Genomic DNA, 24,741 nt, shown 5'->3' with positions numbered 1-24,741 from the left:
ACGAATACATTGTCAAGAGTTTATACAAGATCAATACAATGACAAGGGGTGCTTGACGGGGAACCTAGAGTGACGTCACACCAGTTATTGATTCACACTCGTTATTCTTCAAAGTCGCGTCTTGAAATTAATGGCACGTTTTTCCCTATTTGTATAGTCGGTCCCCACCACCACTAGGGGCCTACACCAACCCTAGAAATTGATCTTATGTGTATAGTCGGTCCCAACACTAGGAGATTACACCAACCCTAGCACTTGATCTTATTTGTAGGCCTATAGTCGGTCCCCACACTACTAGGGGCCTACACTAACCAATGGCAATTGATCTTATGTGTATAGTCGGTCCCCACTACTAGGGGCCTACACTACCAGTAGCAATTGATCTTATTTGTATAGTCGGTTCCCACTACTAGGGGCCTACACTAACCAGTGGCAATTGATCTTATGTGTATAGTCGGTCCCCACTACTAGGGGCCTACACTACCAGTAGCAATTGATCTTATTTGTATAGTCGGTTCCCACTAATAGGGCCTACACTAACCAGTGGCAATTGATTTAGATGGCGCAGCATTGAAGACAATTTATAATAGATTATATGGCCGGATGGATACCTGCAACGTGTTGTGGTTGCGCGCGCATAAACACGCACGCCATAACATAAATATAATTGATACATGTGCCTAAATGCAACTGACACCAAATCATTTCAATTTCCTCCTCTCTACACGTTGTAGTTTAATAAACGCAATATGGTATGTTTACATCCGTCATACCTTCAGGCGAGGTATTCAAGTTTACAACTCGACGACCGTGAATCATTCATACCTCAGAGACAGGAAGCCCATATTAGGTTTGTCAGGTATCTCAATATAGTTTGCAACAGCTCGCATTTATTTCTTGACAAGCGTGAAGCTTAGCATGCACACCATAAGAATGTGTAATGATATTAGTTCATGATATTAAAGCTGTGACACTGTGTTTAAGCGCGCGTAAAAGAACAAAATGTAAACGCGCGCATGTAAAAGAACAAAATGTAGACGCACGCGTGTAAAAGAACAAAATGTAGACGCGAGCGCGTAAAAGAATAACATGTAGACGCGCGCGTGTAAAAGTCGTACCATTGTTTATCAACATTTAAATGCGTGTGTCAAAATTTGTTTGATTCAGCCGCCATATGCTAGTATAGGTCGCTCTTATTTGTTTTTCCCATAGTATTATTTACAGTAAACGCAATTGGCTTCCTCCTCATCAATTGGACGTTAATCAAATGTTGTCATTTTGAGAAGTCACCATATCTCGTTAATCAAACTGAAGTAATTACCTCTATCATATTCATTCCTATGATGATTGTTCACCGCAGTTGTGGTATAGTGGCAATTAATATTGATAAATATCGAATTAAATTAACCTATTTGAATACTGTACATTGTCAGTAACGACGTAGGCCCTATCAAAAAAGTTAACACGCGCGCGAACAAAAGCTGTACCATTATTATCACAATTTGGACGCGCATATCATCCTTGCAATGCTTCTAAATATGGCATGAAAGTAAAATCGAGCATGGACACGTTTGCTGTGAATAGACGCACAGACGGTTGTTGATTTTTTATTTCCTTCCTTTTAAACAACACTAATTAATTTGTTTGCGAATCTTTGTTCCTAAAGTCATTTAGGAAATAGGTTTTACGCATGCCAATAAGTCATCCCATGGGTATGTGCGCCGAACGCGACAGATGATGTTGTATTACGCGATGACGTGTGACTAAGCCATATTATATATAGATTATAAAGTTTGTTTTCAACAGAAATATGAGTCATTCTTCCTTAAAACTAAACAGAAATATTTTTCTTCAATAGTTTACTTGTATTGTATCAATCACTAAAGAAATGCAATAAGACATTTTTTTCTGTAATCATTTTACAGAGAGTTTTCACAACATGATTCTGCAGCCGCAGACAGGTTATAAAAGAAACATAAACAACATCTGATACTATGAACATTTATAGACAAATTATTTACTGTCATTTTATTCTATAGTACCAATAGTCAAGTTGCTTTATGTACAATAATAAAGCTGTTTATTTCTACAGTACAAATAGTCAAGTTGCTTATTATTCTATAAGTACCAATAGTCAAGTTGTTAAGTACAATATTAATAAAAGCTGCTTATTTCTACAGTACAAATAGTCAAGTTGCTTATTATTCTATAAGTACCAATAGTCAAGTTGCTTTAAGTACAATATTAATAAAAGCTATTTATTTCTACAGTACAAATAGTCAAGTTGCTTATTCTATCGTACCAATAGTCAAGCTGTTAAGTATAATAATAAAGCTGTTTATTTTCTACAGTACAAATAGTCAAGTTGCTTAAATTCTACAGTACCAATAGTCAAGTTGCTTATATATTCTATAGTACCAATAGTCATTTTGCACAAGGTGAGTGAATACACTTTTAATCAACACACAATATTTAATGCACCAGTGATATATTTTATGTTTATATAAAGTTATATATTAATCTCAGCCAATAAATATTGGCAATAAGTGTATTTTAAATAATTATACATAATATATTAATAAATTAATTATACTGTATTTACATTTATAATTTATTTATAGTCAAAAATAAATAAATATATTTATTTTAATCTGTATAATATTTTACTATTTCACACAACTTCATCTGAAAGAATGCGTTACCCTGTAATGTTGGACTATGCTATAAAACAAGTTGACTTAATATATAGGATGTTACATGATAATACAAACAACAATTTGGACTACTTGACACTCTCTAGAAGTTCAAGATATTTTTGCACCGTGTGAACCGCTTTTTTACGGGCGGTCCTAATGTCCATTTTACCGTTTGTCTCTATTTTGTCAAGTTCCAGAAGATTTCGCATCAGCATTTCTTCCAACCTAAGATATTCCTTATCAGATTTACTTCCGCTGAAACCAACAACTAGTTTACCGAGGTTGTCAGCGTCCGCTTGAATTTTGCTGATACTAACAAGTACGGGATCTATATCCTTCGTCTTATCAGATCCTGAATCGCTAGTATTTGATTGGCTGTTTTCAGCAGAACTATTTTTCGTTCGTCTTGGTGAATTTGAACCTTTTGAATTCGGGCTGGAAGGCTCTGTAGTAGTTTTTGTACTATTTCTTGGTATGTCTGCAGTTGACAAAAATGTTTTACTTTTTGGAGATTTTGCCCTCCGAATATCTAAAGGTATACTTTGGGCACTTGGAGGTATGTGAGCTGACGAGAGAAAGGATCGTCTTTTGTTTGACATTGGTGACATAGGTGACACCGGTGACATGGGCTCTGGTGTCGATTGTTTGTCGTTCTTTGGTGACGAAGAATGTCCATTTGCAAACAAATAATTGGAATCGACTGGAGGGCGTTTTGGGATATGCAGAGCTCCACTGCGTAATTTCCTTGACAATGGCGGCGATACTATTCCTTCCGTTTTATCAAAACCATTTCTTTGTTGTTTATAATCGTCTTCAACTTCGGGAAAAATAGTACTGTTTTTACGTTCGTGAAATTGAGCATTTGAATAGACTTGAGATTGGTCATCTCCACCGTTTCTTTGTTTGGATTTTGGGTTCATTTTTTTCCAGTTTCTATCTTGAAGAACGTTATTTGAAAAAATATCACATTCGGGTATTTTTCTATCCTTACTGCGCATTCCCCTTTCATGTTGGGTATGTCCATGATGACTTTTATAGTTTCCGTTTGGTTTGAAAGGCATACTGAATCTAACGTCATCCAACACCATACCACGCCTACGTAATTCAGGGCTTTCCACGCGGAGTGGCGCTGGCGTTTCATTGCTATAAATCGCATTTGGAGATTTTGCGTTAGCTTGTCTTCTGTGAACAAGCGGATTATTCGTCGTGTTCCTATCTTCTTTCGATCTTGTTATTGGTCGATTTTTCCAATGGAAAGAGTCGGAAAACATATCCTCAAATATGTCATTTTTATCACTGAGCATTGTCTGAAAAAAAAATATTTTGATATTTAAAGAGACAACTAATAAATATTAAAACTAACATTAGTACTAGGTAGGGCATACCTAATACTGTAGGTCTATTATACTCTATAGATAGGGCCTAGGGCTAAGTAAACCAGTAACTCTAATTTTAATAATACACTTAATACTCACAGGCATAGGTTTTAACCGATCTATTTCGCCAACCATCAAAGGTCTATTCAACAATGCAGTCATGATGAATATAAGGTTCACTAACTAGTTAAGCAACTGATTGGAAAGTTCTAACCACACTTTTATATAAGTTTGTCATGCCCGAATAAGTTTAATAGTTGCTGTTTACTGATTGGTTGAGGAGAAAAGTGGGTGTTACCACTGCACTTTCTTGAACCATAAAGTTACATACAGTACTACCCAATGTTTGTTTTATTCCAAAATTCCAAACACTTTAGAAAATGTTATAAATGGTCTTTGAAATGAGTTTAGGGTAGATTTTGGTATTATTTATTGACATCATTCTTGTTTGGCCTTGAACTAGTATATGCTATTCATCAAATCATAAACCTTTACGGTCATACAGATAGCAATTCAAATACTTTGAACAATAGCACTTTGTGTTGTTTGTTAATTCTATAATATTGTATTATTGTGTGGGCATGGATCAAACAAAAATTCAGCATTTTCATACCTCCTACACCCGGGCCATGGTGAATATGGTTTAGGCTATGAATGAGTATGGAGCTTTTGTATTCGATAATATTAATATCATTATTATTATTATTACTATTAATTTATTTAATATTATAAATAACATGTTTTATTTTATTTTTTTTTTCTTTTACTTACTACTACTAGGCTAGTACTATAGTAGTAGACAGATAAATCACAATATTTTTTATTTTATCAATAGCGATTGAGGCCTAGGCCTCAATTAAATCCTAGGCCTATATTAGCTAGCGTATGAAACTAAAACAAAAGGAGAAAAAACGTGACAACCTTACCTTGTCTGAATGTGATCGAGGGTCTTCCCACGATGTTGTTTGCGAGTTGTGATCAACAAAAAATGGGCAGTTCGTTTTCTGATCAATTAGCATTTCCCAACCGGAAGGTAGTGGATCTCGTACAGATACTGGTCTGTGTAGCTTTGCTTCACGAAGATTTTGATAAACCGATTCATCATCACTCATTTTTTATACCTTTTAGCCTCTGAAGTTGAGAACATTCAAGAAACTTCGTGGGACTCCCAGCTGTTTGTGGTAATTCGAGAATCCACTGGATTAAACTCGAGCGGATGTTTATGTCGAGCGTATAAAATATAGCACGTGTGCGATTACCAAGTTAGACGAAAAAAAACTGTGCGAACAATAATATTTTCTGTTTGTCGCCCTCTCAATATTTGAAAGATTAAGTTTTCTGGCGTTTCGTATTTTTTTATGATTAATTATTAATTACAGTAATAATAATTTTCTTTTTGTAAGTTTAATATTTCGTTAATAGGAATCTATTTGTCTAATAATTAAAACAGAGGTTAGAATAAATAACTGTACGTGACACTATACGAGATAGAAACTAGGGCTAGGCCTGGCCCTGGCCCTCTACTCTAGGCCTAGCTAGCTAGCTGGAATCCTGGCAAGGCTACCGGAGCTAGCTAGGCCTAGACCGCGCCGGGTAGCACTTCTGGCTTTGCGGAAGTCTTATGCACTGCCAATAATAGTGTAGGGGTGTTGCTGTGGACTTTGCAGATTCATATTCCTACGTTATGGTGTAGGGTAGGCCTAGCTAGGGCCCTATTCCATCTAACTAAATAATAAGAAAATGATTTGTGATGATTGAATGAAGTCGCTTTTAATTTTCAGGTATAAAACTCCATAATGACTGCGAGTTTAGATTTATCCATGTCAAGTTCATTTGATGACATGGACCATCAATATAGTGCTGACTTCAGTGAAGAAATCAACACTAAAATGAGGATACCAGATCGGCTTAGCATGGGAGCTGGAGATGATTCAATGAATATGTACGACATGGACAATGATCATCACACAGGTGGCGGGATGGAGGTACCTGATAGGATCATTATAGCTGGTAAGAATGGTGGTACTCTAGGCCATGTACAGTATGTAGCCCATGTCATGATGATAGTTTTACCAAGGCAATCTAACAACAGGACTCGGAGCTCACCCTGCCAAGATAGGAAGTCGTAACAGTCCTTTGATCTTATGTCTGGCTGCAACAAATACCAATTTCCTAATTTCTTTATTCCATTTTCAGGTTCAGATGAACACGTAGGTTTGAAGCGCCCTCCGCAGTTATTAGACTTTGACACACCGAATCCAGGTAAAAAGGTTATAGTTTAAAAAAGCAATACAGTCTACTCAACCAATACCGGAATCTCTAAAAACCGGGAAAAACAGTCCAAATCCTGAATTTTCATGAGGTCGTCCAAAAACACAGAATTTCAGAATACCAGTATCAGGCCAGCCAATATTGGAAAGGGTTTACTGTACTTGTATACTATTCGTAATTCAAGCATTATATTATTCCATGAAATAATATTCTATTACAAAATGTGTGAGCTGTTTCTGCTGATTTTGTTTATTGTCATTTTCATGTTTCTGTAGTGCACACTGTTGTCGGTTTGACCACTCCACCTCGGACGCTAACGTTAGATGAATTCAACTTTCCAACAGCTGGTGAAACTGCCACCAAATCAAAACCTTCGGGTGAAAATCAGAGTAGACTAATACCGTGAGTGGCATTATTATAATCTGTTCTGTCTGCACTATCAAACTAGTTTGACAAAAAAGTGTGATGCTCCCAAATATGGTGGTGATATGCTCAAATATGGTAGTGATATAACATCATGTCTATATATGTGAACATCACGTTTTTTTGGCACATAAAGTTTGATAGTGTAGACAGAGCTTTAGTGTTCCTTTGTCTATGTATTCAGGACTTACTGTACAGTGTTCAGTAAAAGATCAGGGCTGACATTTATCAATAAGGTTTTATTTATCAAACAAGTTCTTCCTCAGTTAAAACCCCTAAACAATAAGTAAACCTCACATTACAGATACAAAATGAGGGAAAATATTCATTTTTTAGACCACTAAAATACCATGTATGTTACCTTGGAAGTACTGTGGCCGAGTGACCAAGCAGGGAAACAAAGACAAAACTTATCTTGTCTAAGTTAATACAACTTAAGGAATCCTTAAATATTATACTGACTTAAGTGAAATACATATTATTTAAGAGTGATTGGTGAATATTTATATTATTAATTTTTATGTATATGTTTATATTTAAATATTTTTAAGGCATCCTATAATTGGCGATTTTTCGCTGTTGGATGTGGTTGAAAGAAAATAAATAAATATCATCATTAGTATTATTAATGTTTATTGAATCTAATTACAGCGCTGTTGAAGAATCAAGTATTGATACAAGCCAACTACATCAACACATACTACTTCTGTCGCACAGGTTATCGCAGTTAGAATGTGAAAACGACCAGCGCCGCCAACGGGAAAAATACCTCTACATAACTGGTGCTGTATATCTAGTATATAAAGCAATGAAATATCTCTTTGCGTCAACTTGAAATCTGGCTTTTACAGTATTTACTAATGAACAATGGTGTATAATTGATGATTTTGAAATCAAAATATATTGAGACAGTCTGGTAGATGTATCTTCACATAAAGCTCTATCTAACTTTATGTGACAACAAAAATGTGATGTGCCCATATATGGATATGATGATATCATATCACTACCATATTTGGGCATATCACTACCATATTTAGGCACATCACACTTTTTTGTCAAACTAGTTTGATAGTGTACACAGGTGTTTTTTTTTTGTTGCATTCAAAAATGCTTGATGTTTAGGATTTTATCATTTCTGTGTATTTGGTTTTGTACAAACAATATGAGTATATACTATTTCTCTTTAAAGTATGTAAACATTAATATAACAGGGTTCTTTACTCAGCAGTGGAAAGTTTAGCCTAAAATATTTGGCCCCATTTCTGTGTTGCGTTGCCCTTAAAAATGCGAAATCTTTATTCCACGACATCTCAGGCAGAAATCATGATTATTGCATGAGATATATTTCCTAAATAGCCGACCTACTTCTTAAATATATTATACTTATAAATAAAATACTGTATACTTAACTTAACCCTCTAAATAATCTCTCATATTAAAAATCTTTTTCGTGCTTATTATAGCGCCCTCTATGATGTCCTAATTTTCGATAATTTATCTCATGAATTATTCATGATTTCTACCTCAGACGTCAAGGAATAAAACTTTCGCGGCCAGGTACACTATCAGGGGACACTTCTCATCCATTTTATCTCTCAAGCTCTGTCTACACATCAAACTCTATGTGACAACAAAAATGTGATGTGCCCCATATATAGACATGATGATGTCATATCACTACCATGTTTGGGCACATCACACTTTTTTTTATCATACTAGTTTGATAGTGTAGACAGAGCTTTAGGGTGAGTCGGTAACTGCAGGAAGGTCGTTACATACACATAATATAATCATAATGTATGGTAATGTCTGACACAATATTTATTAATTGATGTTTATAATTAGGAAGAGTTTGTGGTTCTGAAATTCCATTTTATATTCCTCAACCTTCATTGATTATTATAATTAAACCAAACTTTGAACTCGTTCTTCATACAATTGTTACTGAACACCTCATTTATTCACTTTAAGCATTGTTTATTCATTCGACATGAGTATACACTCTAACAATAATCCTGGTGAAATTTCACCAAGAACTGGTTTAATTGCCTGGTCCCAACCACACCTACATAATTCTGGTAAATTTCACCAGGAAATCCTGGTATAATAACCAGAATATGGTAAATTTTCCTGGTTATTTTAACCAATTTTCCTGGTAAAATTCATCAGGTTATTTTAACCAGAATTATGTATGCTCCTACAGTTATACCAGGAAAGACATAAGTAATATGCCTGGGTATTACTGTTCATACATAGCAATACGGTCTATCAAATAATGAAGTACTGTGTACATTAGAATACATTTCTCTCTTACTTCTTAAACTGCTTGATACGCTTTATTACTATATTTATAAAGTGTAAAATTGAGCGTACAAGAACGAAAATAAAACCGTACTGGGCCGTGATATTTCTTCGTACATAAGTTGGGGAACACTCATGAAAAGTCATCGAGCCGCTTAGGTAGTCGAATGGATTTTGCTTGTCCTGAATCTCATGAGCAACTTCTTTTGACTTATTGAGATTATTAAGGGGTTGGTTATTGAAGGTATATTTAGGATGTAGTTCAAGTCCCCAACGTATGTACAAAAAAAAAATCACGATCGGGTACTTTTTTTAGTATAGTGGATCCGCCGCTAAATATAATGGTATGGTACTATGTTGATGGTGATAATGATGGCAATTGTGACCAGAGTGGTGATTTTCATCATGATATATTGGTGTTCTAACGCGCGCGTAATAATATTGTTATGATCCAACACCTAATGTATCAACAATTTGTGTATCGATTGCTTATCCAGACAAAATACAAACAATTTAAATATCATTTAGAAATAGCTAAACCGAGATTATATCAACAATAAATAACATCGATTTTAACACCTATCGACGTGAATGCCTTTTTGCATTACATTGGGTTATAATCATTTCGCCCTTCGGTTCTTTTATGTGTCAATAATAATCGATAGTAATCGATAGGGTAAAATATTGTCATTTTTTTTCGTATTTGGGTTCCAGTATCGGAATGCTTAGATCCAAGCGGTTAAGTAACTAAACATGGTAGTTGGTGCTTGTGAGTTGGATTGATAATGACCTTATTTCCGGTAAGTTTTGTTATCAGTTTGATATTATTTAATAAATATTCTATCGTTCGCATTTTAAATTAGTTTGCATGAAACTTGAATCAAATGCGTATCAAAGGGGCGTCACGTAACCAGCTTTTTGTCGGAGCTAAACGCCGGTGCGGTTAAGGGGATTGGCCATATTTGCCGCCACAGATGATTTGAAGATATTTTGTTTTGGTGGGGGGTGGGGGGAGGGACAATACATCACATCTTGAATGGTTCTGTTACGAAAATAAACGAGTCGGATTTCTTTTTTTATTTTATTTGTTCAGAAAATGGACTCGGAAACGACTGATAAAGAGGATAAACCGGATAATACGTCATTGAAAGGGGTCACTGACCGAACCAAAGAAGAGGACGAAGAGTACAAAGTTATACAGCTCTTTAGAGAAATAATCGCAAAGTTTTCAAGTGAGGATGATAAGAAGGAAGAGGGAGATGCATCGAAAAATGATGACGTAACGACGTCAGACGATGTGTTAAGTCCTGACGGGTCAAGGGTCAACAGCCCTGTGCCTAACGGGGGAGGGGACGGGCAGTATGGGGTGGCCATGCCCGATGATAACAACACAATGGCACAAGATGAAACCGCTATTGATGATTCAGGTATGTTTTGTGTTCTCAATTTTAAATAGACGTGACATAAACTTTTAGAATACAGGGTTCTGATTTAAGTTGGAGAACCAATTCTGTTCTGATATGACATCATCCTGTCCATATTATATGGGCACATTACATTTGTTGTCATATAAAGTTTGATAGTGTATACAGAGTTTTACAGGATGAAATATTCACTATATCAAGGAACATAATTGTAAAAGAATGTCCCTTTCATTAACATATTAACCATTTTTCTCAGAAATTAAACAAACGGAATACGTAATGCCCAATATTCTACCGGATAAAATATTAAACTTCCTGAAAGGTAGGCTTGGTGGTTTTCCGTTATAGGTTATTCCTACCGCTCACCACCACCCCCCCCCCCCCCCCTCCAAGCGTCCCCACCTTTTTCCCACTCCTATTTTTTTACTGAAAAGTTCATCCTAATCGCACCTGCACTCTCAGTGGTATTTATTTCACCTTTCATCATATCTACGCTTTACTACCCCACCCATCCATTCCCATTTTCCACATTTTTTGTATCATTCCGAATGCTTCCATTCCAATAATTTCTTATTTTAAAAAAGAAAAATGTTATTTTGTTGTTTTTTTGTTAATCTGATGATCAAGCATTTCAAGCAATCTTAGCGCGGCTGATGATTAATATTAGTGAGCTGTAATAATGTATATGATACTTGTTTGTATCCATGTAATTCACACAACATCATACAGACCACCGTCATCATAGTCATCATCATTATCGTCTCATATTATAATGACTTAGTTTACGATTGTTTCAGCTGAAGATGGCGGAATTAGTCTAGTGTGCGTCATTTTAAACGCATCCATAATGCAACTGATATTCGGTGTAATATGCATCAGTCTCGGAATTGCGGCAATCGTCATCAAAATTCCCGCTTACCACATTGGTGATCCGATCTGGACCGGATTTCTTGTACGTATACTTTTTGTATTAAACATTGTTTTATAGGACGAATGTCGCAATTCATGAAATTAAAATAATAAGATAATATATTAGATAACACCGTAGCATAGGCTAGGATATAGGGGAAGGGTTCAGCTTGGTTCCCACTAGGACGCAACACAATGACATAAGCGCAACGTACGTAAGTGAGTTGACCAATCACAAGCGATGGATTATTCGAACTGTCGCTTGTCATTGCAACTCGATTGCGTTGCGTACGATCCTAGTGGGAAAAAAGCATTGGAAAGAAATTCACTTAATGATTAGCATGAATAACATTTTATTTTCCAGTTTTATGTAGTAACTGGATTGATTGGAGTTGTCACGTGGAGATTTCCAAAAGATGGATTGGTAAGGTTTAATAATTTACTCTTACCAATTTATACGGTGAGTGACGCGCGACACGAAAGCACGTTGGTGCGGGCATCTATGCGTCAACATCCGCGATCATCATTCGTATACGCGTCATAATATGACGCTAAACGAATCAAACTGTGTGATATCATGATAGGTATCCAAAGATGGTTTCTTATATATTTATGTTACTTACTATAAGCCTATTTTCCGCTAGGCGAATTTGCTTGTAATATTTCCAATCCTGTGACGCGAAAAATGGTTAATGTTGTCGGCGTTCCATAGGTTGTGAGCTACCTAGTAATGTCCTTCTTATCGTCGTTCCATAGGTTGTGAGCTACCTAGTAATGTCCATCTTATCAACGTTTGCTTCGATTCAATTGATGTCGATTGCGGCATTTTCTATGAGTATGGAAACCTTTTTCGACGGTGAAAATAACAGTGGGACCGCTGAGCAATTGATTCGATATCAACTATACGGTCAACAGATAGCAGATAGTAATGCAGATGGGTTTTCAGTAAGTTTTTATAGGTTATTTTAAAGCTCTGTCTACACTATCAAACTTTATGTGACAAAAAAAATGTCCATAATTATATGGACATGATGATGTCATATCACTACCATTTTTTTTGGTATCGCTATACTACTATATTTGTTGTCAAACTAGTTTGATATTGTAGACAGAGCTTAAACGAGAGACTACTTAGAGTAGAGAAAGCGGACGGCAATACGTCATTTTATGACATAGTACTTATCCGGTGTTCGAGTTGTCGAAGATCGACGCTCGCGTACAAAAGCAGACCACCTATATCAATTCATCAGTAATTTAACGCACGAACGCGCGTACGCGCAGAACAGATGGCGTGGTAAATGAGTCTTAATGATGATGGCAATGACGGTGGCTGCAACATTAATGTGTATTTATAATATTATGTTTTTATTAGTATTTTTATAATTGTTCATTTCAGAAATCTGAACGTTTGGCACTAGAAATTCTAATTTTCTTCATAGCTTTTGTAGAGATGGTATTCGTAATTATAATGGCAGTTGCTACTTGTAGTTTGTGGCCAACAAAATCCACAGTAAGTAATATACATCTCTGATCGTATGAAGCAATAAGACGTTTCTCCAAAAGTAAAATATCGGCCACCTGTCACAATATGTTAATTAAAACTATACGCAACTTGACAAACACAATGCCTTTGCTTGGTTCCCACTAGGACGCAACGAAAGAACATAGACGCAACGCAAACGAGTTGACCAATCATACGCGACTGTTCGATTAATCCATCGCTTGTGATTGGTCATAAATCACTGTGCGTTGCGTTACGTCCTTGCGTTGCGTCCTAATGGGAACCAAGCTTTAAACAGTATAGTAACAGTATTATTGCATTGATTGTGACGGCGAAGAAGGTGGCATTGCGGTATTGTTTAATACCAAAGGTAAGGGCATGCCTAAGACTAATCCCCGGTTAATTTAAAATTGAAGATACTTGCCGACATGGCGATATTAGAACGTACGTATTAATGAGATATTACATTGTGTATTTTAAGCTCTGTCTACACTATCAAACTTTATGTGACAAACAAATGTGATGTGCCCATATGAACATGATGATATCATATCATTACCATATTTGGGGATTTCACTACCATATTTGGTCACATCATCTTTTTTGTCACACAAGTTTGATAGCGTATACAGATCTAAGACATGTTGTTCTCGTTCGTCGTTTATAAGACCATACTTTCGTTTTACTTCCCAGAATGAGAAGAAAGATGAAAATCATGCTATTGATGATAAGAAAAATGATTTCGATTTAAAAAGCGACGCCATAGAAAAACCAGCATTCATTTATTAGTAGTGGTAGTAGTATTAGTACTGGCCAGGGTGTGGTTGGCCTGAATGGGGTGGGTCTGGGTGGGGTAGGAAGGCGAGATGGATAATGGCAGAAATTACTGCCTTTAACTCACCAGCTTTCCATTTTAAATGGGAACTTCTTTCTTCATAACGTGCTGTAAATTGTTTTATGGACATTATTCATTTGATATATTTTTACATAATTACCACTGTAACAGCCTCTACTGTTGGGCGTAGGTTTTTACTTGAACGATCAAATAAACAATCTCAGACAACTTGTAACGCATCAAACACTTTATTCAATTCTCAATGGCGATGGCCATGGCAACTTGCCGATGTGATGAAGATCACGATAATGACGCTGATGATGATCAGCTATTGAATAAAGACTGACTTTACTGATGGTGATGATGGTTTCAACTAGAAACAAAAGATAATAACATGTTTGTTATTATAACAAGCATTTACGTTTAAATAACTCTTACGGAGCTCCAAACATAACAATAACAAACACTTCCGTGTAAATAGCTCTTGAATAGAGCCGTGCTCAATCAAGCGGAACGACCACTGTCCGCACATCCTTCATCATCCCATGACAACCGCGGGAGAATGATTACGAACGTTACAACATTATACAACGAGCATGAACATGCTTTCAATCTTGGCCATAGATAGGCCTACACTCCACGCACCATTTAGACGGCGTTCGGAGTAAAAATTAACTATAATATAACTTCAATCAACTACTGCATTAATCATAATTTCTTATTATTATCACAATATTATTCATTAGATGATTAAACTTACGTTTGTGTCTCTTCTAGATAGACCTACGCATAGAACACATTATCTTTGTGAGCGGACATATTAGACAACTTTTAATTATAGAGGGCGAAAAAATAACAGATGAGCCGTAACATCCCGGCCCCTTAAAGGCGATTAAATCGAGCCTTTACTATATATATACACATATGTTACGGGTAACGACAAACAATAAAAAGTAATAAGTCAATAAGTCTCTTATAAAGTTCACATAAGTCAAAATCCAAATATATCACTGGCAAACATCTCACAATGTGCATGTCTAATCATTTCCGTTGACTTCTAGAAGTATGATCTTAGTGATTGGTCTTACTAGCGTTCCAACCGACGTTTTCAATCTCACAGAACGCACCATTCCATCTGAATCATTCTGGAGCACTTCTATCACTCGAGCAAGCGGCCACGAGCATCGTGGAACCGATGGGTCATGAACCAAAACAATGTCGCCATTCGCAACATTCTGCTGTTTCTTACACCATTTCTGTCGCTCTTGAAGTGCAGGCAAATATTCTCGAAGCCAGCGACGCCAGAAAACATCTGCGAGATACTGAGTTTGGCGCCAGCGCCTTCTCACGTAGCAATCGTCTGCAACAAATCGTCCTGGTGGAAGGCTGGGTCCTGCTCGCAATAGTAAAAGATGATTCGGTGTTAATGCCTCATTGTCTTTTGGGTCATCTGACACCTTTGTTATTGGTCTCCCATTCACTATTGTTTCGACTTCACAGAAAAGCGTCTGCAATGTTTCATCGTTGATTGTTTGTTCTTCCATCAGCGAGCTGAGCACCTTGCGTACCGTGCGAATGCATCTTTCCCAAACCCCGCCTTGATGGGAAGCTGCCGGAGGATTGAATTTCCATTCCACGTGATTCTGTGAGAGGTACTGGTGTATCTGTCCTTGATTCCAATCATTAATGGCCGATCGAAGCTCCTTTTGCCCCATAACAAAATTTCCTCCATTGTCAGACCGGATATGCTTCGGTACGCCTCTCCTAGCAACGAAACGTCGATAAGCATTTAAGAATGAGTTTGTGTCCAATGATGACGCCACTTCCAGATGCACTGCTCTGATTGATAAGCAGGTAAAAATCACTCCATATCTTTTCAGCACTGATCTAGCATTCTTAACCTTAAATGGTCCAAAGCAATCAATCCCCACAAAGGTAAAAGGTGGGTGGGCTGGTGTAACTCTCTCAGCTGGCAGATCAGCCATTTTCTGATGTGCTGTCGGAGCATTTCTTCTTCTGCATTGAACGCATTTCCTACTGATCCCTTTGATCATTGTTCGTCCTCCTACTGGCCAGTAAATTTGCCTTAGCTCAGATAGAACATGATTGACGCCTGAGTGCCCAGTACAGTTGTGGTAGTGTCTTAAGATGAGTATAGTCAGATCACTGGACTTTGGTAGTATGATTTGATGTTTGAGATCTTCACTAACATTGGCCATACTCAGTCGACCTCCAACCTTCAATACACCATTTTCTAATTTCGGGTCCAACTTAATTAGTGGACTAGTTGACTTTATTGTCTTGCCTGTCTCTAAGCTTCTGAATTCCTCAGAATACGAACGCTTCTGGGCACGTCTGATGAGTACCAGTTCTGCTTCCTTCAATTCATCCACTGAGAGAGGTTCCACAACTTGATTGCTTGTCCTCTTCTGGACTGTCGTTTTCTTGTGTTTGACATTCTTTAAGTTATTCGTGAATCGTAGCACCCAGCCAGTAACTCTTGACAGTGTCTTCCAACTTGAAAACTGTGAAGTTAGTTCATCCAAAGTGGTGTTGATTTCGGCCACAACTAACGCTGTTACGGCCTTCACTTCGGGGTCATTCATTCTGAGGGCGAGATCGTCTGGCATCTCTGGCCACTTGGAATCATTTTGTGTGAGGAATTTTGGACCGCAATACCACATTTCACTCGTCATCATTTCTTCTGCCGTCATCCCACGGGAAGCTAGGTCGGCCGGATTTTCAGCTGAATTCACGAACCTCCATTGGTCCTTGTTCGTCCTACTTAGGATTGCCGAAACTCGATTTCCCACGTATGTTTTGAACCTGGTTTCGTCGTTGCTCAGATATTTGAGCACACACGTGCTGTCGGTCCAGCACACGGACTGGTCAATTTTAATTTCCTTAAGCTCTTCTCTTATCATTGTGTCCAAGCGTGCTGCTAACAGTGCAGCCTGCAACTCCAGTCTGGGAATTGTTTGAGCTTTAAGAGGAGCCAATCTGGACTTTGCTGCAACAAGGGTGCGGTTTATGTTGCCAGATTCATCCTTCTGATAGAGATATGATGCTGCTCCATAACTTGTGGATGACGCATCTCCAAAGCTATGCAGTTCACGACGCACTACGGTCCCAAACTCTGCAGATTTGTAGCATCGTTGAATTCGAATAGTCTCCAACTTCTTCAGATCAAATAACCACTGTTGCCATCTAGTCTCATATTCAATTGGGATTGTTGAATCCCAATCATAACCAAGTCGACAGAGCTCCTGCATCAATAACTTTGCCTTGAGGATAAACGGTGATACCAGCCCTAACGGGTCAAATACAGACGAAACAACTGACAGGATACCCCTTCGAGTCGCAGGCTTTGTTGTTGGAGATATGGTATATCCCAAGCTATCTTCACTGACAAACCAGCGAACACCCAAGGCACGTTGCTGGTCTCCACCACATAAGGAAACTGAGTTTGAATCTCCCTTATCTCTCAGCGTGCTCACTAATTTACTCGAGTTTGAAACCCATTTCGTCAGGTTGAAGCCTCCTCTTGCCAGCAACTGTTTCACTTGAATGGCTATATCAATAGCACATTGTTCATCGTCTGTCGCATATAGAAGATCGTCAACATAAAAATGCCTATCTGCTATCTGCGTGATTATTGGATCGTAGTCCTTTCCATGGTCCTTTATTGTTTTCTTCAACGCAAAGTTGGCGCAACTCGGAGATGATCGGCCACCAAACAGGTGCACTAGCATCTGGTATTCCTGTGGTGCCTTCTTCAGATCTCCCATTTCCCACCACAAGTAGCGAAGAAAGTCTGAGTCCTGTTCCTTTACCTTGACCTGGTAAAACATTTTCTCAATATCGGCACAAAAGGCAACTGGAGAGCTACGGAATCTCATTAAAACTCCAACTAATGAATTGGTAAGGTCCGGTCCCTGGTTTAACTTGTCATTTAGGCATACTCCATGAAACTTGGCAGAGCAGTCAAAAACAACCCTTAGCTTTCCCGGTTTCTGCGGGTGTAAAACTGGGTGGTGCGGAAGATACCATTTTGGAATTGATCCATCGATGACCTCTGAAACCTTCCTGGAATATCCCTTGTCCACTAACGTTTCCATAAATTCTGTGTACTTCCTGTGGGTGTCATTACTCCTTTCCAGGCGAGCCTGCAACGTTTTGAGTCGGCGCTCGGCCAATACACGATTGTTTGGTAATGTTGATGGGGAAGCCTTCCAAGGCATAGCAACATGGTAATGTCCATCCTTGTATGTCACAGATTCCTCCATACTTGTTAATGCCTGTATGTCACTCTGTGACATTGTCACCTGATCTGATTCGAGGTCATTGAACTCGATGCTGCAGAATTTTCTGAACTGCTCGTCTAGATTCCCAACGAAGCCGCATGTCTTGTTTTCTTGCCAAGAACTCAAAGGGCCATTGACCACCCAGCCAAACAGAGTTCGAGTGGCATATGGACCGCCATTTTGCATGGCTCGCACTTCATAAGGTTGGTGTACCTCCGGTACATCTTGACCAATTAATAACTCTATTTCTGCAGTGATAGACGGAATATATATTCCTTGCAGGTGAGGCCACCTATCAACTTCTGCCTGACTTGCAATAGTGTTTGTTGACACTGGTATGGATTGTCTGGTATAAACTCTTGGAATCTTTACTTGACTTGATCCATCTAGATTTGCCACTTCTAGAGATATTGTTGTCGATTTAGTGACAGATTGACCATCCATTGTCATAAGGTTAAGGTTAACGCCTTTGCCCTTGACACCTAACTTCTGCGCAAGTGCTTCTGTACAAAATGTAATATTCGAGCCATTGTCTAGAAAAGCATAAGTTGAAATTATTGATTTTCCTCCCTCCGCCTTAACCTGGACTGGTACAACTGACAAGCCAATTCTTTGGTAGCTGCCTGCAACTGCCAATGACGTGGACGTGGCTGGTAACAAATTTGCTTGCGTCTCAGGAGGTGCTGCCTTCTGATTTTCGACAGACTGTGTTGTGGTATGTTCACCCTTTGGAGGAGAGACTGGATGTAAGAAGGACGAATGCTTTTCTGCACACATCTTACAAAAACTTGGTTTCGGACAAGACGATGCATAGTGTCCCTTATTAAAACAATTCCAACAAAGCTTCTTTTCTCTTACGAATTTCCTTCTGCTATCCACAGACTTAGCCTTAAAACCAGGGCAACGCGACAGCCAGTGTTCCTCTTGACAATAATGACACGACATCTTGGGTTTGGCTGTGTTGGATGACTGAACGCTAAATGTGGTATTTGAGCGTTTGTTCTTTTGTAGCTCTGTGGTCTCACGAGATACCGGGGTTTTGCCATAAACTGGATCATTAAGCTTTTTGGCTTCTTTCTGTGTAAAGTCTACAATGTCACTGAAGCATATGGGCCTTTGTTGATTTCGGTGAACCTCCACCACATTTCTCCAACGATCATGCAAGTATTGTGGAAGCTTCTCCATGATCATCCTTATGTTTTCAGAGAACTCTAACACACCTAGACTCCCAACGCAGAGTGTAGCAGCCTTACATTCCATAAGGAACACTGAAAACTCATCTAGAGCCTTCGGATCATTTGCCTTGATGGGTGCCCAAGATAGCAGCTTTTTTACATATGAGTTTGCGATCACCTCTGGATCCCCATAACGTCTTTTCAGCTCTTTCATTGCAGCTGGATAACCAACTTCCGCTTCCAGGTAGGAGTATCCAATAACGATTTGTTGAGCCTCTCCTGTAGTGAATTGTTCTAAATATGCCATTCTGTCATCGTTGGTGCAGCCACTTTCTATTCGTGTTTTGAATTGTCGCATGAATTTGTTAAAGTCCATACAATTCCCATTAAACTTCTTTATTTCTAATTTGGGCTTCCGCATTTCTACTATGGCGTCATTAACTCTCTTCTCTGGTTTTTTAGCAGCGGGTTGCTTGACCTTGTTAACCTTGGGTGACACTGCAACTGAAGGTATCCTTGCAGTTTGCTTCACGGAGGACTGGTCATCGCCTGACGATGGCCCACTCAAGTTGCTTGCTACTTCTTCCTCCAAATCTTGACTAAGAGAAATTTCCTCAGCTTCCAGTTCTTCTAGCATCTCTTGTCTGGCCTCTGACCTTGCCATTTCCTTATCTAGAGCATTTCTCTCTTTCTCTTGCTCTAGTTCGATTTCCAACAATTTAACTTTCTTCTCACTTTCCTGTTTTTCTTTCAGAATCCGACTCTGCTTCTTCAATTCTTCTAACCGCTTCAACTCTTCCTGTCTTCTAGCCACAGATCCCATACTACTACGAGACTTGGATGTCTTTGCCTTCCTTGCCACAGGCTGTACTACTTCCTTACTCAAGAACCACTTTTCTGCTTCCGACTTTCTATTTTCTGCATAAACAGTTTTTTCACAAAACCAATCATTGTCATGATCTTGCAGGGCATCTTCGTTAAGTGTGTTGCAATATTGGTCATTAGCCAGGATGAATGCTTCATAAGAAGTCATCCACTTTGTGTATCGTAATCTTGCTTCTGTCACTGGCGGATTCTCATTCATATAGTTTCTCAGCTCCTCCGAACCCTTCTGTAGGTTCTTCCAGGCTATACCAAGAGCTTTATACTTCATTTCGGTTGCATATTCTTGTCCCTTGATAGTGGACTTGCGTTCTCGTTCATCTGATAACGCCATCGTACTTTAGAATATAAACTTGAAACTGTAACAGCCTCTACTGTTGGGCGTAGGTTTTTACTTGAACGATCAAATAAACAATCTCAGACAACTTGTAACGCATCAAACACTTTATTCAATTCTCAATGGCGATGGCCATGGCAACTTGCCGATGTGATGAAGATCACGATAATGACGCTGATGATGATCAGCTATTGAATAAAGACTGACTTTACTGATGGTGATGATGGTTTCAACTAGAAACAAAAGATAATAACATGTTTGTTATTATAACAAGCATTTACGTTTAAATAACTCTTACGGAGCTCCAAACATAACAATAACAAACACTTCCGTGTAAATAGCTCTTGAATAGAGCCGTGCTCAATCAAGCGGAACGACCACTGTCCGCACATCCTTCATCATCCCATGACAACCGCGGGAGAATGATTACGAACGTTACAACATTATACAACGAGCATGAACATGCTTTCAATCTTGGCCATAGATAGGCCTACACTCCACGCACCATTTAGACGGCGTTCGGAGTAAAAATTAACTATAATATAACTTCAATCAACTACTGCATTAATCATAATTTCTTATTATTATCACAATATTATTCATTAGATGATTAAACTTACGTTTGTGTCTCTTCTAGATAGACCTACGCATAGAACACATTATCTTTGTGAGCGGACATATTAGACAACTTTTAATTATAGAGGGCGAAAAAATAACAGATGAGCCGTAACAACCACAAAAATAATGGACATTCGCTTTTTTTTTTTGCGAGAAATGACCGTGCAAAAAGTGCCTTTTTTACAATCGAAATGGACATTTTGCGGATTCGCCTGTTCGTGTGATGAGCGACTATATGTATATAGTTTAAAACATTAATTGATTGTATTGATTTATGCAAATGACTGTTTATTCAATCAATTATCGATTACAATCGATAAATATGGATTAATCATTGATTGATTTAATCACTCAATCGATTGATTCCAAAGTGGACAAACTTTTCGAATCAAAGAGATTTTAAAGGAATTATTTTAATTCATCCAAGATCTGAGTACTAATATAGTTCATCAGGGAGGGGGTAAATAGTCATCGGTCAATGACGTCATTGCTGATATGCCCATATTCATACGTTTATATGCAACGCCGTTTACGCAACATTTCGATGCGTTTGCGTGATTAAGCCAAAACATAACCATTATCTTATACAAAACAGTAACCAATTATTACCTTTGTGCAATATTAATTTATTGAAAATAAATGTGTTACCCATTATTTAACATTTTATGAAAAGTATTGTTAATTAAATTAAGGCCCTTTGTGCAATATTAATTTAATGAAAATAATTGTGTAACATTCTATAAAAAGTACCGTTAATTAAATTAAAGTTAAATAATATTTTTAATTAGATTAAAGTTGCTAATGAGTATACAGTATAATTTAAATAATTAACTTGTAATTAAAAGTGATACAAAGTCTGTGTATAGTACCTAAATATTGTATTATGCTCTATCTATATTATCAAACTAGTTAAGACAAAAAAAATGTGCCCAAATAAGAAAAAAAAATGTTAAATGTTAAATATGGTAGTGATATGCTTAAATATGGTAATGATATGAAATCATCATGTCCATATATGGGCACATCACATTTTTTTGTCACATTAGTGTAGACAGAGCTTTATAACCAATATTGTTGCGTTTATAATGTTAACATTGTGTTATAAGATGAATGCATAAAATCATGAAGGCATAATTAATAATCAAATATTCGTCAATGATTAAAGCTGCTACTTAATGGAATGTTGTTTCTGAATGGTATGGGCCTACTAGGTCATAGGTCCATAACCATACAGTAGTGCATAATTGTCTGCTTGTTTTCACTCAAAAGAGCATCATATCACTGCACTGGTAAAATGCTGGTGGGGCCTGCGGGTTGTTGGTTTCATAGACAACCTAAATGAACATTAAGTAGATTAGAAATAATAATTCATTTTTTTTTTCATATATTGATAGCCATCTTTATCAAGATTTAAAGTGTTTTTAAGCTCTGTCTACACTATCAAAGTTTATGTGACAAAAAAACATGATGTGCCCATATATGGACATGATGATGTCCATATCACTACCATTTGAGAATATCACAACCATATACAATTTGGGCACATCACACTTTTTTGTCCAACTATTGATAGTGTAGACAGAGCTTTATTTTGATCAAACAGACTCTGTCCAATGTTGTAATACAAAAATTAAAAGTGCAACAATATTGAATAATGATGATATGTGGTGATGAAAAAATGGTAGATAAATAAAACATACCTGCATTATAACTTTAGTATTTGGTGGTCTGTGAAAAGAAGAAAATGATTAAAATAAATTAAATAATAGTTATACATCTTTTATAATCTAATATACAGTACATGCTTTCCATTGGACTCTACAGGTGCCATAACCTGCAATGGGCTGGCATCTCATTCAGGGGCGAGTTGACCCCAGCTTGACCCTCCCATTCGCTTCATGCTAGGGAACTCTGCAACTAATCAAACAACATAGCTTAAGCTCTGTCTACACTATCAAACTAGTTTGACAACAAAGGTGTGATGTGCCAAAATGGTAGTGATATGCTCAAATATGGTAGTGATACGACATCATCATGTCCATCACATTTGTTGTCACATAAAGTTTGATAGTGTAGACAGAGCTTTAGGCAAGGATGTATAGGCTTACTCTTTTATTATAGGAATACAGAATAGAACTAAAACAACCACATAATAAATACTACTTTTTACCTGGTTGGCAATGTAACATTGACAGAGTAGACTGTTAAAGATGGCTCCCCCTTATCTGCTACTTTGGCCAAGAGTTTGAAATCCATTGTCTTGGTATCACTCATCATCACTGTAAATTGACCCTAAAAACAGAACATTTTTAAATAGACATTTAGCAAAACATGAATGTAATTATTGTGCTGGGCGGAAATGGGTGGGGACACTTACACCCAGCAAATTAATTTTGATACCACCCATCATAATTTTAACACCACACCCACACCAGAAAAACTAATCTACTATTTTCTAAATTGAAATGTTATTTATTTGTAATTTATGATTATCAGATGATTTCACAATTAATTTTCCAAATGAATGTATTGAATATATTTACTGGTGTTGCAGCTGTCCAATGGTCAAGGTTCTTCTGAAAGGAGACAGTGTAGTTACCACCAGATCTGAGTGTATTAAAAAACCAAACTTGAATTATTGATATTTAAAGAAATTTGTCAAAACTTGAGACGTCTTGGGAATTTACATAAAAGAGGATACGGACGTATTATAGAGGTCTATATGAGATACAAAACATTGAGTTAAAGCTCTGTTTACACTATCAAAGTTTTGTTTACACTATCAAAGTTTGTAACAACAAAAATGATCCCCACCATCTTTGGGCACAAAGCCACAATTTTTTTTGTCAAACTAGTTTGATAGTGTAGACAGAGCTTTATAGTTTGCACTTTATAGGTGAGCTTATATAATTATAAACTACTAATCTATACACATTTAATGAGTTTTAGATCTACATACTTTGCTCCATATTGTGGAGACATTTGGTTGCGTCCTCCACATGGTCCCTGTTCCAAACCACAGTCACTTGCCGCTAAAAATATTAAAATTAAAATATTAATATTTCCTCAATCAATATAAATCCAATCCAAACTATTTTTACTAATCAATTAAATCTGTTTTGGTTTGGTGATATTTAGGCTACCTTATATATTTTGTAAAGTTACATAAGCACGCTTTGCAGTGCAAACACAAGGCATACGTCAATACTACTGTTTAGTTAGGCCTACAGTACTTCATTCAGCCAGGCCGGCTGCTCTGGCTGTGTGAGCGCTCTAGCTGGCGGCGCATTCAGAACGCTGCAGCAGGCCTGCCAATTTGCAAAACACAAGCAAACCTTTGTTGTTGATGCCTATCATCGACCCCCGTTGTGGAGGACTTAACATGCACATATGTGCAGTTATACATCCGATAATTGTGCAAAGGATTACAAGCACACGAAGCATGTTTCCGTTTTCGTTCTTGCAAAGTACAGAAATAAAATGAGTGACCGACCAACGTTGTAGTTTGTTTTGATAAACTTCTGGTCAGGTGCTAATTACGTAACGTAAGTCCACGTGCCATGACATTAGATCGCTGATTGGCTGAAAAGTTTCTGTTATGTAATATGAGAAATTTCCAGGCACCGTCCGTGCATGCCGCGCCCACGTGATGCATGTTACCGTACTTTATTTTGATTTACTATGAA

At 37.5% G+C, this 24,741-nt stretch overlaps 6 protein-coding genes across 10 annotated transcripts in view; 2 read left to right on the top strand and 4 right to left on the bottom strand.

The window, feature by feature from the left end:
• Positions 1-1,990: 1,990 nt before the first annotated feature.
• On the bottom strand, positions 1,991-5,184 carry LOC144841199 (uncharacterized). 2 transcript variants are annotated; one of them, XM_078697445.1, is made up of 2 exons: positions 4,999-5,184; positions 1,991-4,003 (listed from the first exon to the last, which is right to left on the bottom strand). In XM_078697445.1, the coding sequence occupies exons 1-2, from the start codon at positions 5,182-5,184 to the stop codon at positions 2,783-2,785; spliced, it is 1,407 nt and encodes a 468-aa protein (XP_078553571.1). In that variant the 3' UTR covers positions 1,991-2,782. The 2 variants fall into 2 exon arrangements, with proteins under 2 accessions (XP_078553571.1, XP_078553572.1); XM_078697446.1 differs by lacking the exon at positions 4,999-5,184 and adding an exon at positions 4,172-4,669.
• On the top strand, positions 5,123-8,805 carry LOC144841213 (uncharacterized). 3 transcript variants are annotated; one of them, XM_078697468.1, is made up of 5 exons: positions 5,123-5,253; positions 5,854-6,082; positions 6,269-6,334; positions 6,619-6,745; positions 7,418-8,805. In XM_078697468.1, the coding sequence occupies exons 2-5, from the start codon at positions 5,869-5,871 to the stop codon at positions 7,599-7,601; spliced, it is 591 nt and encodes a 196-aa protein (XP_078553594.1). In that variant the 5' UTR covers positions 5,123-5,253; positions 5,854-5,868; the 3' UTR covers positions 7,602-8,805. The 3 variants fall into 3 exon arrangements, with proteins under 3 accessions (XP_078553594.1, XP_078553593.1, XP_078553592.1); XM_078697467.1 differs by lacking the exon at positions 5,123-5,253 and adding an exon at positions 5,344-5,450; XM_078697466.1 differs by lacking the exon at positions 5,123-5,253 and adding an exon at positions 5,344-5,470.
• Positions 7,640-24,741, bottom strand: part of LOC144841196 (protein nucleotidyltransferase YdiU-like) — a 115,754-nt gene continuing 98,652 nt past the window's right edge. Inside the window, exon 11 of the mRNA XM_078697442.1 lies at positions 7,640-7,704. The gene's annotated coding sequence lies outside the window, so the exon portion shown is untranslated. The remainder of the gene's footprint in view (positions 7,705-24,741) is intronic.
• LOC144840850 (uncharacterized) lies at positions 9,782-13,728 on the top strand. 2 transcript variants are annotated; one of them, XM_078696896.1, is made up of 8 exons: positions 9,782-9,870; positions 10,164-10,482; positions 10,739-10,816; positions 11,292-11,446; positions 11,768-11,827; positions 12,160-12,348; positions 12,800-12,913; positions 13,598-13,728. In XM_078696896.1, the coding sequence occupies exons 1-8, from the start codon at positions 9,856-9,858 to the stop codon at positions 13,691-13,693; spliced, it is 1,026 nt and encodes a 341-aa protein (XP_078553022.1). In that variant the 5' UTR covers positions 9,782-9,855; the 3' UTR covers positions 13,694-13,728. The 2 variants fall into 2 exon arrangements, with proteins under 2 accessions (XP_078553022.1, XP_078553023.1); XM_078696897.1 differs by lacking the exon at positions 10,739-10,816 and having other exon boundaries at positions 10,164-10,497.
• LOC144839457 (uncharacterized) lies at positions 13,913-21,143 on the bottom strand. Its single transcript, XM_078694817.1, has 3 exons — positions 21,058-21,143; positions 14,500-20,670; positions 13,913-14,112 (listed from the first exon to the last, which is right to left on the bottom strand). The coding sequence occupies exon 2, from the start codon at positions 20,432-20,434 to the stop codon at positions 14,777-14,779; it is 5,658 nt and encodes a 1,885-aa protein (XP_078550943.1). The 5' UTR covers positions 20,435-20,670; positions 21,058-21,143; the 3' UTR covers positions 13,913-14,112; positions 14,500-14,776.
• LOC144841217 (uncharacterized) lies at positions 21,695-24,581 on the bottom strand. Its single transcript, XM_078697474.1, has 6 exons — positions 24,391-24,581; positions 24,015-24,087; positions 23,599-23,662; positions 23,226-23,347; positions 22,756-22,783; positions 21,695-22,389 (listed from the first exon to the last, which is right to left on the bottom strand). Exons 1-6 carry the CDS (start codon positions 24,497-24,499, stop codon positions 22,318-22,320), a joined length of 468 nt encoding a protein of 155 aa, XP_078553600.1. The 5' UTR covers positions 24,500-24,581; the 3' UTR covers positions 21,695-22,317.

This window comes from Antedon bifida, chromosome 4 (genome assembly GCF_963402885.1).
Source record: "Antedon bifida chromosome 4, ecAntBifi1.1, whole genome shotgun sequence".
In the NCBI taxonomy this organism is placed as follows: domain Eukaryota; kingdom Metazoa; phylum Echinodermata; class Crinoidea; order Comatulida; family Antedonidae; genus Antedon; species Antedon bifida.
Note: the sequence above shows the minus strand (reverse complement) of the source record. Positions and strands in the feature narration are given on the sequence as shown.

Bases quoted from the DNA above. Each gene is read 5' to 3' on its own strand.
- LOC144841199 (XM_078697445.1), bottom strand. From the start codon at position 5,184: ATGAGTGATGATGAATCGGTTTATCAAAATCTTCGTGAAGCAAAGCTA. The intron at 4,004-4,998 runs GTAAGGTTGTCA...TTTTTTTTTCAG, and splicing joins CTCGATCACATTCAGACAAG to ACAATGCTCAGTGATAAAAA.
- LOC144841213 (XM_078697468.1), top strand. From the start codon at position 5,869: ATGACTGCGAGTTTAGATTTATCCATGTCAAGTTCATTTGATGACATG. The intron at 6,083-6,268 runs GTAAGAATGGTG...TTCCATTTTCAG, and splicing joins TGATAGGATCATTATAGCTG to GTTCAGATGAACACGTAGGT. The intron at 6,746-7,417 runs GTGAGTGGCATT...ATCTAATTACAG, and splicing joins AATCAGAGTAGACTAATACC to CGCTGTTGAAGAATCAAGTA.
- LOC144840850 (XM_078696896.1), top strand. The intron at 12,349-12,799 runs GTAAGTTTTTAT...TGTTCATTTCAG, and splicing joins GTAATGCAGATGGGTTTTCA to AAATCTGAACGTTTGGCACT. The intron at 12,914-13,597 runs GTAAGTAATATA...TTTACTTCCCAG, and splicing joins TGTGGCCAACAAAATCCACA to AATGAGAAGAAAGATGAAAA.
- LOC144839457 (XM_078694817.1), bottom strand. From the start codon at position 20,434: ATGGCGTTATCAGATGAACGAGAACGCAAGTCCACTATCAAGGGACAA.
- LOC144841217 (XM_078697474.1), bottom strand. From the start codon at position 24,499: ATGCTTCGTGTGCTTGTAATCCTTTGCACAATTATCGGATGTATAACT. The intron at 23,663-24,014 runs GTATGTAGATCT...TAATACACTCAG, and splicing joins TCTCCACAATATGGAGCAAA to ATCTGGTGGTAACTACACTG. The intron at 22,784-23,225 runs GTAAAAAGTAGT...TTCTTTTCACAG, and splicing joins AATGTTACATTGCCAACCAG to ACCACCAAATACTAAAGTTA.